The sequence below is a fragment of the Antedon mediterranea genome, chromosome 1 (genome assembly GCF_964355755.1).
Source record: "Antedon mediterranea chromosome 1, ecAntMedi1.1, whole genome shotgun sequence".
NCBI lineage: Eukaryota > Metazoa > Echinodermata > Crinoidea > Comatulida > Antedonidae > Antedon > Antedon mediterranea.
This window is the reverse complement of record NC_092670.1, coordinates 16,231,339-16,248,711: the sequence shown is the minus strand read 5'-3', so window position 1 is coordinate 16,248,711 and position 17,373 is coordinate 16,231,339. Positions and strand designations below refer to the sequence as shown.

Here is a 17,373-nt window from a genome sequence, read left to right as displayed (position 1 = left end):
AAAAAAACAAAAATGAATACAGTAGTGTTTAATTTTCTATGTTGTTTTTAGTTTTTTTGATACATTCTCGTTTTCTATCAAGTCTGGTGGTATTGACCGTTTCTCAATTTTTTTCCATCTAATTTCCTCGAGTTCCTGAAGCTCCTCGGCAAAAAGTCGTTTCATAGAGGGAACAAGTTTTGGAAGCAGATGAAGTTCAGATAATGAAACCTAGGAAAAATATAAAAGTAAATGTATGCCACCAAATGGACAGAAAATCGAAATACAAGCCAAATAGAGGTTTCTAGAAAACAGAAAATCATGGATTGAGAATTATAGGCATTGTGTTCAGGAAAACAGCCTTGTCTGAACACCATTGTCAAACGAGGCAAAGATGCTTTAAATATAATTATTAATATAAAATATGACGATCTTGGCTGAAGAATTGGAATGGGTATAGTAGTGAAAATTGAAAATGCTGGGCCTTGATTGTTATATATGCAAGTAGGATGTGGAAATATGCCATCAAACTTAAACCCATAATCACTCTAGAAAGGTAGCTTTATAGGTTACAAAAAAAATCTGAGTTAGGGGGAGTGGAATGTTCAGATGTCTGGCTATGTTGACTGCTTCTAACATTCTACTCCCCTTAACTTGATTTCCCTAGACTAATAATAATTAGCCCAGTACTAAACTTTCTGAGACATTTCATTAACTTCTCTGGAAATGCACATGCGCTGACTACCAATTGGAATATGATCCATGGTGTTTGTAAATTTATTTTTAAATGGGGGGGGGGGGGGGGGGGTGAGAATACAGCAGTGGAGTCAGGCAGTACAACAGTAGAGTGCGATAGTACAACAGTAGAGTGCAATAGTACAACAGTAGTGTCAGGCAGTACAACAGTAGAGTGCGATAGTACAACAATAGAGTGCGATAGTACAACAGTAGAGTGCAGAATCAGTTACTTACCTTCATATTGTCAAAGGCTACCGCTACTTTGTCACTGAACTGATCACTAAAGAGTGGAATCTTTGAATATCTTTGACTGAAGTGGGTCAGGATGATACACTTTGCTTTCATTTGTACTCCTATGTCGATAGCTTGACATGTCATACTGCAAATAAATGAATGAAGTCATCGAATCTTTTAAATTACATAAATATTTTCATTTTCTGCTGATTGTTCAGCGCTTAGAGGCAACCCTGCATTTTGCGCTATATAATCTGTACATTATTATTATTATTAATACTGTAATATATGAAGCACATGTCTCTCACACAAATGCGCAAGTCAACTGAAATCGGTCAATGACCATCAGGTTTATTCAATAATGAGCAGGGACAGATCCAGGATTTTTTTCAACGAAAGCGACGCAACGTAACGCAACCCACGCAACGTAAGAAAATGCCCTTCTTATAATTGTGTTAGCCCCGTCTGCGTGAAATCAAACCTGCTTGTTGCGCGTCAATGTTATAGTAGACTTTGACCTGGTTCACGCCCGAGTACTTTTGAGTATGCACTGTACTAATGTTTTCCAGTGTTCTTTTGCCTTGAGTGAAATTAAACTGATTTTATTTCCACTGTTGCGTTGTTGGTTCCCACTTGTGATTACGCAATACAGCACGTTGCGTCGATACGTCGCTGCGTTTTAGTGGGAACCAAGCGTAATGATGATGGTAACAATTGACATACTGTACCTGTGTCGTTTTATCTGAGCATCTTTCTCCATTCCATCTTCTAAAGTTGCCTCATGTATTAATAAATCAGCATTCATTCCTGTCATAAGTGAATATTTTCAGATTTGACTATCATTTGAAATGCCTAAAAAAAATTCTTTGTTTCTCAAGCACAGCATCAATTGAAAAACAGGGTACTTGATGGTTGTCCCCTTAATTACTCCCCTAAGGGTCGATCGGTTAGAATAAAATAAAAAATGTTTGTTTGTGATAATGCAGAAGTAAATAAGTTTGTAGTCTATACACAACTACTACTGGGCCAAAATCTTTTTAAAAAATATTATAGAAAAGTTATTCATGCTTGCAATTTCGATTTAAAAAAGAAAAGGACCTTCGATTTGATCAAATTTTAGATTAGAGGTTTGCCTTATTATATAAAAAAAAAAAATATTTTAAAGTTGGGCAAACATCTGAACAATTACTCAACACCCTGACATGAAAGCTACTTCACAGTAGTCACAAACAAGTACCTAGTTAGTGATTTTTGCAGTCACAGATTTATTTCAGCATGGGTGAGAGTTTTCCCCACCAAAAAAAAGTTGCTATAAATTAACACAAATATTAATAATTGTAGTATTAGTGTACTGACCTGCCTTTACAAGGGCTTCACAAGGCATTGTATCACCCGAATATACAAATTTCCAGCCATCCTGATGAGTGATAGCCACTCCATATGCATGCACACAATGAATCACAGGCACCGTTTCAAACTATGCAAGATACAAAAAATGTCTGTTTCCTTCAGGTAATAAGTAAATAAAAAGGAGTTTGATGTGTTTTGATTTCCTTAGAGTTTTTCAAAGAGCTAGTTAGACTATAGGAAGTCAGAAATGATTTGAGATGAATTTATTTGGAAAATCATTATAACACATACACACACAAAGTTATATACAATAATTACTGGCATTACAAATAAATACATTTTACATAAAAGTTTGATTTGCAAACTCTGAGTACATATGTGTGAATGTGGCTCAGCTGACATTAATAGCAAGAGGAGAATCTATGGAAAGCCAGCTATGCAAAAAAACGATTGGTGGATTTCCATAAACCATTGTGAGTACCTTCATAAGTTTAAGTTTCTTGAGTAGAGCTTGTCCATGTCTAGGAATGTTATCTTGATCCTTTGTAAACTCTCCAGACTCTACAAATCTAAACAAATTGTTTAATTATTCAACGGATTTCGTTTCGTTATTTAATTCACCAGCAAAAAATAATACAACATTTGTTGTGAATACTATTAGCATTTTGCAAAGCACGCTCTTTGAGCTTGTGCACTCTTTGTGTTCATAATCAGTGTACCATCTCCCGCATACCTGGCTCAGCCTATATATTGTGCCAGTTCTGCGGTACATTTCATTTAGAAACCTGAGCTCTAATAAGATCGAAACCGTACTGTCTGCAGATTGGATATATACTGTGTATATAAAAGAAAATGCTAACCAGGGGCTTCTGTAACTCAAATGAGTCAGCTACCCCTAAAAAAACGTCTTGTTTTTATATATACTAACATAATAAAATATACAAACCTAAGTTTATGAATAAAGTCTTCACAGTTTTGATTGTATTGGTTTAACCAAATAAGTAGGCGCTTAGGACCTACTAATAATAAATCCTTATCTTCTGCTCCTCGACTAACCTACAAGAAATCAACAATGTATTTAATATTTAAACTGTTTATAGCAAAACATTCAGAGCAGTGGCGTAGTTTAGGGACGCTAAGGAGGCTTTGGCCGTTGTTAGTCTTTAACAATGTATTTTAATGCTTTTTTTACCTCCTGGCCCTGCTCAGTGGCCTCCATAAGCTCCGGGGCCACTAGATTTAGCCAGTGAGTTTAGTTCAATTAGTTTTATTAGTAAGTCAACAAGGTTCACATAACTAGCCTTTTAAATCAAGATCTGCAAATACGGGCAATAAATAAATAAAAATGAAATTCAATTATCATAGCGCTATATAAATGTCGCATTACATTATATTCTCCATTGCTCGAACTGAGAAGTCAGGTAAAATTTAGATAGTAAAAACTCTCAGCTGGAGTGAATGGCTTCTGATAACATTTTGTCTAAAGCTATACATATATAAAAAAAAAACAATAATAAAACATACCACAACATTTTTCCAATGTTTTAGAATTTTAATCAAACCCTGTAAAATATAAAACGGATATGCTTTTTATTATCATAAACAAAAATGCATATTATTATTACCATATTTTAAGTATAATAAAAATGCAAATGAGACGTACCGCATGGTGATCAGCATGCATATGCGAGATAAAAATACACTGAACATTGAACAAAACATCATCAAGGTCGCTACCATAGAAACGAAACATCTGCGCAAATGACCCCTCACCTGCATCTAATATCATGCTTTGATCTTTACTGGAGAAAAAAAAACATGAACAGGTGACATACATCTTTATCAGAATTTATGAATAAAAAATAAAAAAATTCAACAAAAACATTTATATAAAAAAAAAACCAAACTGCATGAATAACAATAGTATCATTTAAATTTTAATCATTTTGTCAATCATGTAATAGTGCGAATGCAATAGAGTGAATGTAATATAGTGAATGTAGAACAAATGTAATTAAGTAAATGTAGAGTGAATGTAATAGAGTGAATGTAATAGAGTGAATGTAGAACAAATGTAATAGAGTGAATGTAGAACAAATGTAATAGAGTGAATGTAGAACAAATGTAATAGAGTGAATGTAGAACAAATGTAATAGAGTGAATGTAGAACAAATGTAATAGAGTGAATGTAATAGAGTGAATGTAGAACAAATGTAATAGAGTGAATGTAGAACAAATGTAATAGAGTGAATGTAGAACAAATGTAATAGAGTGAATGTAATAGAGTGAATGTAGAACAATGTAATAGAGTGAATGTAGAACAATGTAATAGAGTGAATGTAGAACAAATGTAATAGAGTGAATGTAATAGAGTGAATGTAGAACAAATGTAATAGAGTGAATGTAGAACAAATGTAATAGAGTGAATGTAATAGAGTGAATGTATAACAAATGTAATAGAGTGAATGTAGAACAAATGTAATACAGTGAATGTAGAACAATGTAATAGAGTGAATGTAGAACAATGTAATAGAGTGAATGCATGAGAATTAATGTAAGAGTGGATTTACAGTAGAGTGAATGTAATAGAGTGAATGTAATAGAGTAAATGTAATAGAGTGAATGTAATAGATTGAATGTAATAGAGTAAATGTAATAGAGTGAATGTAATAGATTGAATGTAATAGAGTGAATGTACAGTAATAGAGTGAATGTAATAGAGTGAATGTACAGTAGAGTGAATGTACAGTAGAGTGAATGTAATAGAGTGAATGTAATAGATTGAATGTAATAGAGTGAATGTACAGTAGAGTGAATGTAATAGAGTGAATGTACAGTAGAGTGAATGTAATAGGGTGAATGTACAGTAGAGTGAATGTAATAGAGTGAATATAATAGATTGAATGTACTAGAGTGAAGTAGTTAGTAGAATTAAAAATGATAATTCTATCTATATAAAATAGTAAATATGGCAATAAAATAGGTAGAAGTGTAACTGTAGTAAGACATGAATCATTACCTTAAATTCAACATCACACAACTAACATTTCTTTCCTTATTTGGCATTGCTGATCCCGTTCCTAAAAAAACCACTTCTGGGTATTTAACAGTTTCTTTTTGTACAGTTCCACTTCCTTCACTTGCTTTAAATGTGTCTAAATCTTCCAAAAAGTGTTCCATTTCTTTAGCTTCTTTTATGTATGGTTCAGTGTTTAAGGTTGGAACTAAACTTCTGTAAATGAAATAATAGTATTTATTAAGTATTAATAAAAGTATTAATTCAGTAAACTTTCCTGAACACACCTGAAAAGCAAAGTATTAAACCAACCTTCTGTTTGAGTATAATCCCATGTTTGAGTATAATCCCATGTTTGAGTATAATCTCATGTTTGAGTATAATCTCATGTTTGAGTATAATCCCATGTTTGAGTATAATCTCATGTTTGAGTATAATCTCATGTTTGAGTATAATCTCATGTTTGAGTATAATCCCATGTTTGAGTATAATCCCATGTTTGAGTATAATCTCATGTTTGAGTATAATCTCATGTCTGAATATAATCCCATCCCTAATTTTTAGCGAAATGTTATACTGTACCCAGGCTCTCTGATACAGTAATGTACAGTATATGTCAACTGTCATGGACAACCTTCATTGCAAAGTATATTAGTAACACAAGTTAAAATAATACAATTTATGATTTCACAAAAGAGGCTGTATTTCTCAATACATTAAAATTACAATTTTATATTCAGTGGAAGAATCTGCTAATTTGTGCTTCTATGTAAAATCAATAATGAATGTTATAGTGTACAACAGAAATCCTACCTATCAACTCCTGTAGGAGGGTAGATATGATACCTCATGTATGTCTCGGCTTGTACAACCTTCAAACTATTGTCATCCAAGCCCAGATCTATCCTCTTAGGCTCATACAGCAAGGGAAATATCTGAGGGTGCATCAGGTTCAGTTTAGCCTGTAAACCCCTTGCCGACTCGTGAGATGCACTGACCTGGCAGTTGTTTACGATTAAATGCTCAGCCTCGGGGTGAAATCTATCCAAGTAAAGTAAATACAGTAATATCAAATTAAACAATTCATTATTTATTATATTTCACCAAATCCAAAAAACACAAAGAATGACATTAAAATATATAGTAATGTACAGGTAAAGTCATGTTGCAAGGACGTAAACGCAACGCAAGCGTTTTAACCAATGAGAAGCGAAGTTATAGACAGTTAGCAATCACAAGCGAATAAGCCATCGCTTGTGATTGGTCAATTCACTTGCGTTGCTTTACGTCCTTGCGTTGCGTCCCTAGTGGGAACCACGCTTAAGAAATATGTTGGTAGCTGCAATAAAGATTACATACCTTTTCATCCAGTCTTTATAGCGGGGATGCTGGATAACTTCTGATGGTGTAATATGGATAATAAACCTTGCAGAGTCTTCACCATCCCCAGCCTGACACCTGCAAAAATAAGTTAATAACATATATTATTTGAATCATATCAGTTACATCCTTTGATTAAAGTAAATCCTACTCCCAGCCCCACTGTTCTCCAGCCTTCATAGCTACAGTTATTCTCAATCTACCCTTCCCTCCTATCTTCTTTCTCATTTCACCATTCTTCAGGCCAAAACCTCAGCAAATCCTACTTCCACAGCCCCACTGTCCTCATGGCTTCATAGCTATTCTCAATCTAAACTTTCCTCCTAGCTTCTTTCTCATTTCACAATTCCCCAGGCCACAAATCCTACTTCCACAGTCCCACTGTCCTTCTGCCTTCATAGCTATTCTCAATATATTCCCTCCTAGCTTCTTTCTCATTTCACAATTCCCCAGGCTAGGCCCCAAATCCTACTTCCACATCCCCACTGTACTCCTGCCTTCATAGCTTCTTTCTCATTTCACAATTCCCCAGGCTAGGCCACAAATCATCAAAGATGTTGTTTTTATTTAACATACCTTTGTAGTGCTTCATTTTGGCAGAGTGAATCAAGGTAATTAATCGACGGGCACTGTAGCACTAGAAATGTAATGAAAATTAAGTTAATTATATTAATTATTATAATGATAATTCTATACAAACCAAATATGCTAATTAAATTGATTTTATTTTCTGATTTCAAAAAGATAAATGTTATTTAATATTTAAAATCTAACCTATGAATGGATGACTAGGAATATCTGGACCAAGAACATCATCTGGATTAACCTAAGAACAAAACAAAAAACTATTAAATGATATTCTATACTAAATTGTAATATACTTAATCAATTTGGTTATTCGACCAGCATAATTACAAACTGTAGCAAACAATATAACATATATAAAATAAATTAGGAAGGCATTTTAAGTATGTATGCCGGAACTCAAATGAGTCCGCTATCCCATATAAGCTCTGTCTACACTATCAAAAGTGTGATGGGTAGGGACATGACATCATCATGTCCATATATGGGCACATCATATTTTTTGGGTCACATAAACTTTGACAGTGTAGACAGAGCTTAATAATATTAACAAATTCCAGAACTTTTCATTAATCAGATTCTATTGATATTAACGTTTTAGCTGCATATAAATTAGCATTAGGTAACATTTTAACAAAGATATAACTCATCTCAAAAGGAATTAAGCCAAGTGTCACACGTTCAAACGAATACACAAAACACTTTAAAAATTCTGCCTGTGATTATCGAAACATTAATATAATTATATACAATTTAACAAAGATAAAGTTATCTCTGCATATATTTTGGCAACATTAATAGTATAGCTCGTTAGACAAATCCATAAGAGAGGTGATAATTAACATGATAAATCAACGTCAAAGACTGTTAGATTGCTTAGTCAATCACAATCAAGGTCAGAGGTATCATCATCCTATTAACATTCATTAAAGAACAACAATAGAATAAATAAGAGCAAATTACACAGCACATTTGTACAAACTTGTGAAGTAAAATGATTCAAGTTGTGAAACAAATTTCTATGAGTGCTTTAGCACATTTTTATTTGTGCTGTTATCCAACAAAGTGTCACCTTAATAGGTGTTTCCTTAAATAAGAGTTAGCTAATACTTTTAAAACATATATTTATCCTTGTCCGTTTTACAGGAAAGTGTCACCTTAATAGGTGTTTCCTCTAAATAGGATTTAGCTATACTTTTAAAACATATATTTCTCTTTGTCTGTTTTACTGCAAAGTGTCCCCTTAATGGGTGTCACCTGAATAGAGGGATGTTCAAAACAAGTGATTATATTGTCTTTATTGTGATAAAGTACTATTCTACAATATTAATCTTCTGCAGTATGTTAGCTTACTGCAACAATCTTGTCACTACTGCAGTAAAGTATTTTTATTTTAGTGTCTGTTTTATTTTACTGAAGAAAGCTGAACTAAATAATTACCTCTTGTCCAGATTCTGTTTTTACTGTGAAGCCATTTTTTAGTTCTGTATATTTTGGACCTCTGAAATAAAAAGTAATAATAATATAATGATTTATATTTAATATCTTTCTAAGTATAACAACATATAGTCAGATAACATTATGAGTATGCATATCACACAAGCACAAACATTTAAACATTCCATCTCAAATAAAGAAATTTATCATTAAATTTAAAGCAGTTGTTGAAATTAGACACTTAGGCCTCAAAAGAGACAGAAGAATGATGCCTTGTTGTTCTAGGCCTTGAAGGAATAAATTCATCTACAGGATCATTTGACCTTTAAAAAGCATCAAGATATTCTCAATATGACAAAATTACGATGCAAAATTCTGAAAAAAATGTGTTGGTTATTCTGGGTCAAAAACATCAACAATTTATCAAAATCATCATCCATTATAAGGTGTCCTCATCAACTTTACATTTCCGACTTCTAAATAGATCTCTTCTCAATTTCTTCATTACAGTCTAAATTACATTTAACACACATTTTAACACAATTATGTGCTTTCCGCCAGAAAAAATTATATACATAAAAATTGTCTGAAAACTACGCTGGCTGTTATAATCCCGTGAGAATGATACTATTAATAGTGCAGCAAGGGTGTTTCGTTGATTTCTTCGCACCCTTATAACTTCTTTTTAATTTCTTTTGCCATTCTTCTGTTCAGATTCAATGGAGGGATATTTCAAAAACACTGTTAAATGATTCCCTTAAGACATAAAACCAAGTTCAAAGCTACGCAGTAAATGTTGCATAAAAACAACAAGTGTTATTACGACACATCTAATCGACAATTACGTATCCTCGCAAATTTACGTCAGATTTTATTTGTATAGCTGGCACCGGACGGCTTCATGAGAGAATTAGAATCGCAGATTATGATAGAGTTAGTAGACTGAAGAAACACTCATCTTGTGAAAACGCAAATTTATTGCAATATAATACGATGATAAAAAGAATAAGCACTTACGGTGGAAGGCCTAAAGCTAAAGCTTTTTCAATGATTACGCTTCTTGTTCGTTTGGGAACCTATAAATTGAAGAAATATAGGTTTAGAATTTATTACAGTGATTTTATTTATTATATATATAGCTTTTAAAAGTCATACTTTAGGATTACAAAAAAAACTTTTTTTTGTAAACAAGTTTCAAAGTCTACTCTCTCAATATAGAGTATACCAATCTTGTCTGTTTTTCCAGAAATTCTGGTATTTTTTATTGTTTTTAATTAAAATTAATTAAATTCATTTTTTTTTAAATGCGAGACAAAAAAATTCTGGTACTTGAAGAGTCGACAGCAATATGATGGCCTACTGTACGTCCTTTGGTAAGGAGCAAGATGCTTTACTCTCATTGGCTCGTCTTTCAAGTATGACACTGAAACATTTTTTTTTTTTTTTTTATTAGACAAGCCTGTAGCCAGCTGGATTTGTGCCTTTTTTTGACTAATGGTAAAAAGGCCTAACTAGCCTACAGTATCTTAATTTCGTTCCCCTTTTGTGCAAAAAAACAACTATCCTGACCACAGGCTTTGCCTTTATAACTCAATCATGTTAACAATTTCACTACACCTGTAACCATTTACTTTCCTCAAAAGTAGCAACAGAGTCACATATATACTACATTCACAAATTGTTTTAAACGCTGAATGAACTTGACAAAAATGATGCACATGCATCGCATACACTTACCTTGCATATGTAGGCTACTGTAAGATTAGGACTCGACCTCTTTTTCTTTGCACCTGTAAATAAAATCAATCAATCAACTGCTAGAAATGTTTTTAATAACGTATACCTATATAAATCTAACCCAGGTTTTCGAAATACGTTAAAATATAATTCATTTTGCTAAACACTCAATCAACCAATCAATCCTTGAAACTTATGTGAATCAATCACCACATCTAATTTGCATAACTAATTTGCATAACTACACTAATTTGCATATCTATCACAGGTGAAAGATCAATCATGAAAATACTTTAGTCGGGTCATCAATCATATAATCAGTTAGTAATTTCAATATCAATCAAATCAACTTTTTAATCCTAGTTATTTATTTGAAAAATATTTTTTTTCACATAGAATTATTTGAATCTGCCAACTGCTATTAGAGCAGATAAGACATATTTAATGCTATTCTATGATTAATTCAAAAATGCAAAGAACATTTACCACTCAATCTTTCTTCTGCCTATATTCTAGTGAATTGTGTATTTTTATCAGTGACATTCAGTGGATTTAATAAACACTTTATTATATTTCTACTATAACAACTAATATATAATAACATAATATTGTTTTATTTAAAAATATATTGAAAATTAAACTGTTTTTGGTCAATGACGAATTCACTCACTAGGCAAGCTCTGTTTAACATTCATATTTAAGACAACATCACTTAAAGTAGTTGGCCTATCATCTGGTGATCTCTCTGTAGTAGTAGCTACATCTGGTGAAGTTGCTTTTGAAGGAGTGGTTCTTCCACTACTCTCAATGGAATCACTAGTACTTTCAGAATGCCTGGTTGTCGTTTGAACTGAATCATTAGATTCTGATTGATTTTCTTTAAAAAAAAAGAGGATTTTGTAGTAATTGAAAATGTTAAAATCTGTTCAAGGCATTGGAAAAAAATTTTTATCTCTGAGATTGTTCCGAGGATGAGAAGGTAAAAGGAACTATTGTAATGGCTTCATCAAATTTTAATATACACGCCAAACTTTTAATTCAATAATTTTAATATTAATATTACAATATTCAGTATAGCTTTGAGATCACTACACTAAGAGATAACCACAGGCAATGCGATAGTTATTGGCCTCAATACATTACTTTGTATATAACAAATAATTACAAAGTTCTTCCTATTATAATCGTACGTTGACCTATTCTTGAAAAAAAAACAAACAATATAATTAAAAAAAAGAAACCTCACATTTCATACAAATTTTTTTAAACCAAGGTCAATGATGCAAGTCTATTATAAAAGCAACATTTGCTTGATGCTATATTAAAATGTTGCTTTGATGTTTAGTTCAACAAGGCTGTAAGTGCATAATCTAACGATTATTTAGTTAATATCTGTGAAACTTGTAGGGCATTAAAGTCGTTATTGTCTCATAAAGAATAAGATAAAGATACTGTACTATCGCAAAAGCAAATTGCTGACTGTGACAGCCAGTGCTTAGTGTTGTATCCATATTCAGCTTCTTGTGTTTCACATGTGACACCTGTATCATGGACTCAAACCTAACGTACTTACCAAAAATAGCAACCGGTGTAACTTTCATATATTCAGTTTCAAATACTCCATCTGTGTAAGGGCGTAGACCTAAATGTAAAAGTAACTAGGTATATATTAATTACTGTATGCAATCAATATAATAATAATATATATAGTTTACTGCAATTACTGCAGTATAATTTACAGCTATTGCTTTGTTAGAGAAATTATCATACTTACTTATGTTTATTGTCTCATGCTTTGCGAATATTTGTAGGGCATCAACAAAGTTTTGCTTTAAAAGAAGATAAATGAGGGAGTTGATTACCATTCTGTATGTATAGCTAAACTCTGTATTTTGTACACAATGTAATTATGCCAGAAGAGCACGGGATTGGTTACCCAACAAAAATCTCAGTAACTTTTGGTGAACTTATTGTATGCTTGTATGTTGTATTTAGTGATTTATACCACTAATTTAGGAAATATAATCATTTTGACATACCATATTTGGCGGACCATGATAGTAAACTTTTGGCAGACCAATATTCTTCAGAGTAATTGTCATACCTAAAATATGGATAAAATCTAGCATAAAAATTTAATAAAGAAGATAATAACAATAAAGTGTTTTATTTATAACACCTAAATATATTCTTGTCATTTGATTGGATGGTTGTAGGTCACATGGCATGTAAAAGTCTGCACTACTGGACGCTATTGACATTATATGCGATTCAGCTTTTTTTGTACAAAAAAAGAAATTATCCCAGGCACAATAAAAATTATCTGAAAAAAAAAACATCTCGGCATGAAATTCAATAGCGCCATCTATTTTTTGTTTTGTATTACAGAAATGACACTCATTTAAGTAACATTTTTGTAGAGCAATATTTCAAACTTTCAACTCATGAAGTATTACCATCCAACACATAAACATTCATTATTTGTATATCATTCAATTTTCCCAAATTAAATATTATTCCTTACATGGTGCACCACACAAACTAAACCTATTTATTTACTATTAAAAGATTCATTTTAAAACACTGAAGTTGATTACCTATCAGACCTCCAATGTTTTCCCAATGCATTTTGGTCAAAAAAACATGTTCTAATCTTGAAATATTCTTCACCCTAAACAAAGAAACGTTTAAACAAAGAACATTTATGATAACAATATTATAAGAACATGTATGATAACAATATTATAAGAACATTTATGATTACAATATTATAAGAACATTTATGATTACAATATTATAAGAAAATTTATGATAACAATATTATAAGAACATTTATGATAACAATATTATAAGAACATTTATGATAACAATACTATAAGAAAATTTATGATAACAATATTATAAGAACATGTATGATAACAATATTATAAGAACATTTATGATAACAATATTATAAGAACATTTATGATAACAATATTATAAGAACATTTATGATAACAATATTATAAGAACATTTATGATAACAATATTATAAGAACATTTATGATAACAATATTATAAGAACATTTATGATAATATTATAAGAACATGTATGATAACAATATTAAAAGAACATTTATGATAACAATATTATAAGAACATTTATGATAACAATATTATAAGAACATTTATGATAACAATATTATAAGAACATGTATGATAACAATATTATAAGAAAATTTATGATAACAATATTAAAAGAACATTTATGATAACAATATTATAAGAACATTTATGATAACAATATTATAAGAACATTTATGATAACAATATTATAAGAACATTTATGATAACAATATTATAAGAACATTTATGATAACAATATTATAAGAACATGTATGATAACAATATTATAAGAACATTTATGATAACAATATTATAAGAACATTTATGATAACAATATTATAAGAACATTTATGATAACAATATTATAAGAACATTTATGATAACAATATTATAAGAACATTTATGATAACAATACTATAAGAAAATTTATGATAACAATATTATAAGAACATTTATGATAACAATATTATAAGAACATTTATGATAACAATATTATAAGAACATTTATGATAACAATATTATAAGAACATTTATGATAACAATATTATAAGAACATTTATGATAACAATATTATAAGAACATTTATGATAACAATATTATAAGAACATTTATGATAACAATACTATAAGAAAATTTATGATAACAATATTATAAGAACATTTATGATAACAATATTATAAGAACATTTATGATAACAATATTATAAGAACATTTATGATAACAATATTATAAGAACATTTATGATAACAATATTATAAGAACATTTATGATAACAATATTATAAGAACATTTATGATAACAATATTACTGTAAACTATAAGAACATTTATGATAACAATGATTATGATTATGTAATCAGATCTTTATGATCAATATTGATGATGTAATGATATCTAATAAAATGGCAAATTAAGTTCTTACCCATTTTCCATTAGTAGTCGTTGAACCCCTTCCCCACAATTAAACAGGTACCTATGGTATAAAAAAAACCCAGCAAAATATCTTCAAATTAAATACTTATTTAGCGAAAAGTAAATCACTATAATAAAATAAAATACAATGTTAGGGGCCTAAATATATTTATTATGGGGGGTTTGAAAATGTTAAATTCTAAAAGAGTTTATGTAGCAAATACAAGCAAGCTCAAGATGTTCCACTTGGGCACTCATATGAATGGCCGAGGTTATACAAATTTGGCCTGGCAGGGGGTGTCATGTTAAAAATTTTATCAATGTTATTTTAACTTGTTTCTGGAAAGAACAATACATATATATATATATATATATAAAGTTAAATTTACTATTAGTTAGTAACATGTGCTTGATATCATTTTTCATCATGAAACCCTACCTGGGCGATACCAGATTTAGATTAGAATGACTAGCAGGTAATTTAAAATGTCTTTTGTGTAATAAATAACTCTACAAAAAATGTCCTTATATTTTATTCAATTTGGCCTTATTGTTACCTGTTTGAATTCGCAATGACCAATATGCTAGGAGGGCATTCCAGGGAACCTGTACCGATCACCTGCAATGAAAATGTTCCAATACTCTGCTTTGGTCGTTGTTGTTGTTTATTTCTCTTTTTCGTGAAAGAGGCAGTTTGATAGACAGACATTTTGTCAATTAATTTTAGCAGACTACCGTCTTCTTTCGCATAACACAGGTTTGATGCTGTGAAAGTTCGAAATTCTCTAGGCCCACGGTGTGCAAAGCTTTCTCTAATGAGCGACTGGGTTTTGTTGAGTCTTGACCGCGATAATAGCCACGTTTCACAATCAATTATTTGTTTATCTGGGCCTAGCTTCGCTAAGTGTTTTTTGGTGCTTCCATTCGATATTATACAGCTTACATGACGACAATATTTACTTTCAAATGTGCTTAATAAATATCGACCTCTCTTTCTTACACTGATTTGCAATATCGACAAATTCATCTAAAATGAAGTTTGTTTCATCTCATTTCATCAACCTGCTTTACTTTGTACACATGTTCGTTGGCAGGTTAATAACTCAGATCTGCCCAATTTATTTAACTAACCTGGCACAGGAGAAATCGACGCTCACGTAAAACGTCGATAATTAACTACAAATTCGAATGAAATACTGAATGTAATACGGTATCAAGTGAATGTTTTCGATTTGTAATTTGTCTCTTTATAAATGAATTTGGACTTAATAACAATAAAAAACGTAACATGTTCGGTAACGTGTACAGGAGACAACCTATTTTTGTCATGACTGCAATGATTCTTTGTTTTAAAAGACAATTTTAAATCTGAGCCGCAAAATATAAGTATTATGATAACCCGATATGATTATATGTATATTGAGTAAGAAGAAATCATATCAGTATGGATATTATTATTATTGTTCATTTTCACGAAAGAGTGTCTGTGAAATTACAACCTAACTCGTCCCTGGTTAAAAACAGGCATTTATTTATTTATTATCTCTCTTTATATATTAGTATTATTATAAATACATATGTCCCTGTTGTACATCGTCAATGATCTGATTGTAATTAATGCACTATCTCATGTGTTTTAATTTGAATTTTAAATTTCATGTGCCAATTTCCATTATAAAAAGTAATAACACCATTATGCCGTAATGAAGATATAATGTCTACACTTTAATATCATTTGAATCTCAAGTACAATTTTATTCAATTCATATTTAGGTTTAATATTCCATAATTACTGTTTACTTATTAAATTCAAATTTAATAGCCGACTCTCAATCAATAAAAGTTGATTACAATGATTGTGCGATCTTATTATTCCAATTTTAATAACAGTATTAACTAACCGATTTGTTGTTTAATTTATTCATTGTTATTATAAACTTCTATGTCAACGTCGACTACCAAGCCTGCTGGCCCATGATTTTGCAGTGTAAAAATAGTGTATAGATTTTGTATCCACTTTTCTCACACATTTAGCTTTTAAACACGTAGCTACATGTTTAACGTGTTTAAAACCTAAACGTATTTATAGCTACATGTTGTTTTTCTTCACTCGTTTAGCAGCAGTCAACATGTAATGTCACTATAGTATGTTTAATTTCTCCACATGCTAGTAGCAGTCAACATGTTTATGTACGTGTTTAGCGTTGCGTGCATACGATTTTATTGTGGCGGAAAAAAGCCTAAACGTGTTTTATATTGCTCCATATGTTTAACAATCAACACGTCACTGATGTGTTGAGTTGGATACAGACTACATGTTTAGAATGTGTTTAGAACCTAAACATGTTTCATATCTAAACATGTTTAAGATTAAATGTGTAGAAAAAGTGGGTACAAAATACCTAAGATCTAAACACTATTTTTACAGTATAAATGGTCTAAAATATGACGATGATTCCAATCACCTACGGAAGCAGAATAAAAAAGGCATTGCCCGGTGGGCGATATTATTATAATCTCTACAATGAATATACCGGGAACTTCTTCAATAATATAATTATATTTGTTGGTTTTAACTACACTCTAGAGCGTCGTTTAATCGCGGAACAAAATAGACTAATACAATAATAATGATAGTAGTTATTTGTGTGAATACATACATAATATTAATTGTAGGTTTAATCATGCCGATTTCGAATTGGGTTAATTTATTTAACAAATGGAACAACGTTAATAATATTATACTTATGTATTTTTCTATTTTTAAATAGAAAAAAGGCGGAGTAATATTAAAACGCGTCTCTATCTCTCACCATCTTGATTCACCTTCTCATAGTCTGATTTTTCTTTTATTTTACTTTCTTCCTCTTTTTTAAACTTGTGAACTCAAATAGACCATTA

At 30.8% G+C, this 17,373-nt stretch overlaps 1 protein-coding gene across 1 annotated transcript; it reads right to left on the bottom strand.

Moving 5' to 3' along the window:
- Window positions 1–13: 13 nt before the first annotated feature.
- On the bottom strand, window positions 14–13,122 carry LOC140058807 (zinc phosphodiesterase ELAC protein 2-like). The gene is made up of 21 exons (XM_072104553.1): window positions 13,054–13,122; window positions 12,496–12,560; window positions 12,231–12,285; window positions 12,030–12,098; window positions 11,127–11,333; window positions 10,457–10,509; window positions 9,737–9,795; window positions 8,723–8,783; window positions 7,472–7,523; window positions 7,274–7,334; window positions 6,677–6,775; window positions 6,131–6,358; window positions 5,321–5,533; window positions 3,965–4,103; window positions 3,826–3,864; window positions 3,248–3,357; window positions 2,783–2,870; window positions 2,308–2,428; window positions 1,680–1,758; window positions 952–1,096; window positions 14–210 (listed from the first exon to the last, which is right to left on the bottom strand). The coding sequence occupies exons 1-21, from the start codon at window positions 13,082–13,084 to the stop codon at window positions 37–39; spliced, it is 2,148 nt and encodes a 715-aa protein (XP_071960654.1). The 5' UTR covers window positions 13,085–13,122; the 3' UTR covers window positions 14–36.
- Window positions 13,123–17,373: the final 4,251 nt, after the last annotated feature.

What these genes read in the sequence shown, in the direction of transcription:
- LOC140058807 (XM_072104553.1), bottom strand. Translation starts at nt 13,084, where the DNA reads ATGCATTGGGAAAACATTGGAGGTCTGATAG. An exon ending in TATAAAGACTGGATGAAAAG is followed by an intron (nt 6,359 to 6,676) that starts GTATGTAATCTT and finishes TTACTTGGATAG; the next exon opens with ATTTCACCCCGAGGCTGAGC. An exon ending in CCTCCTACAGGAGTTGATAG is followed by an intron (nt 5,534 to 6,130) that starts GTAGGATTTCTG and finishes TTTCATTTACAG; the next exon opens with AAGTTTAGTTCCAACCTTAA.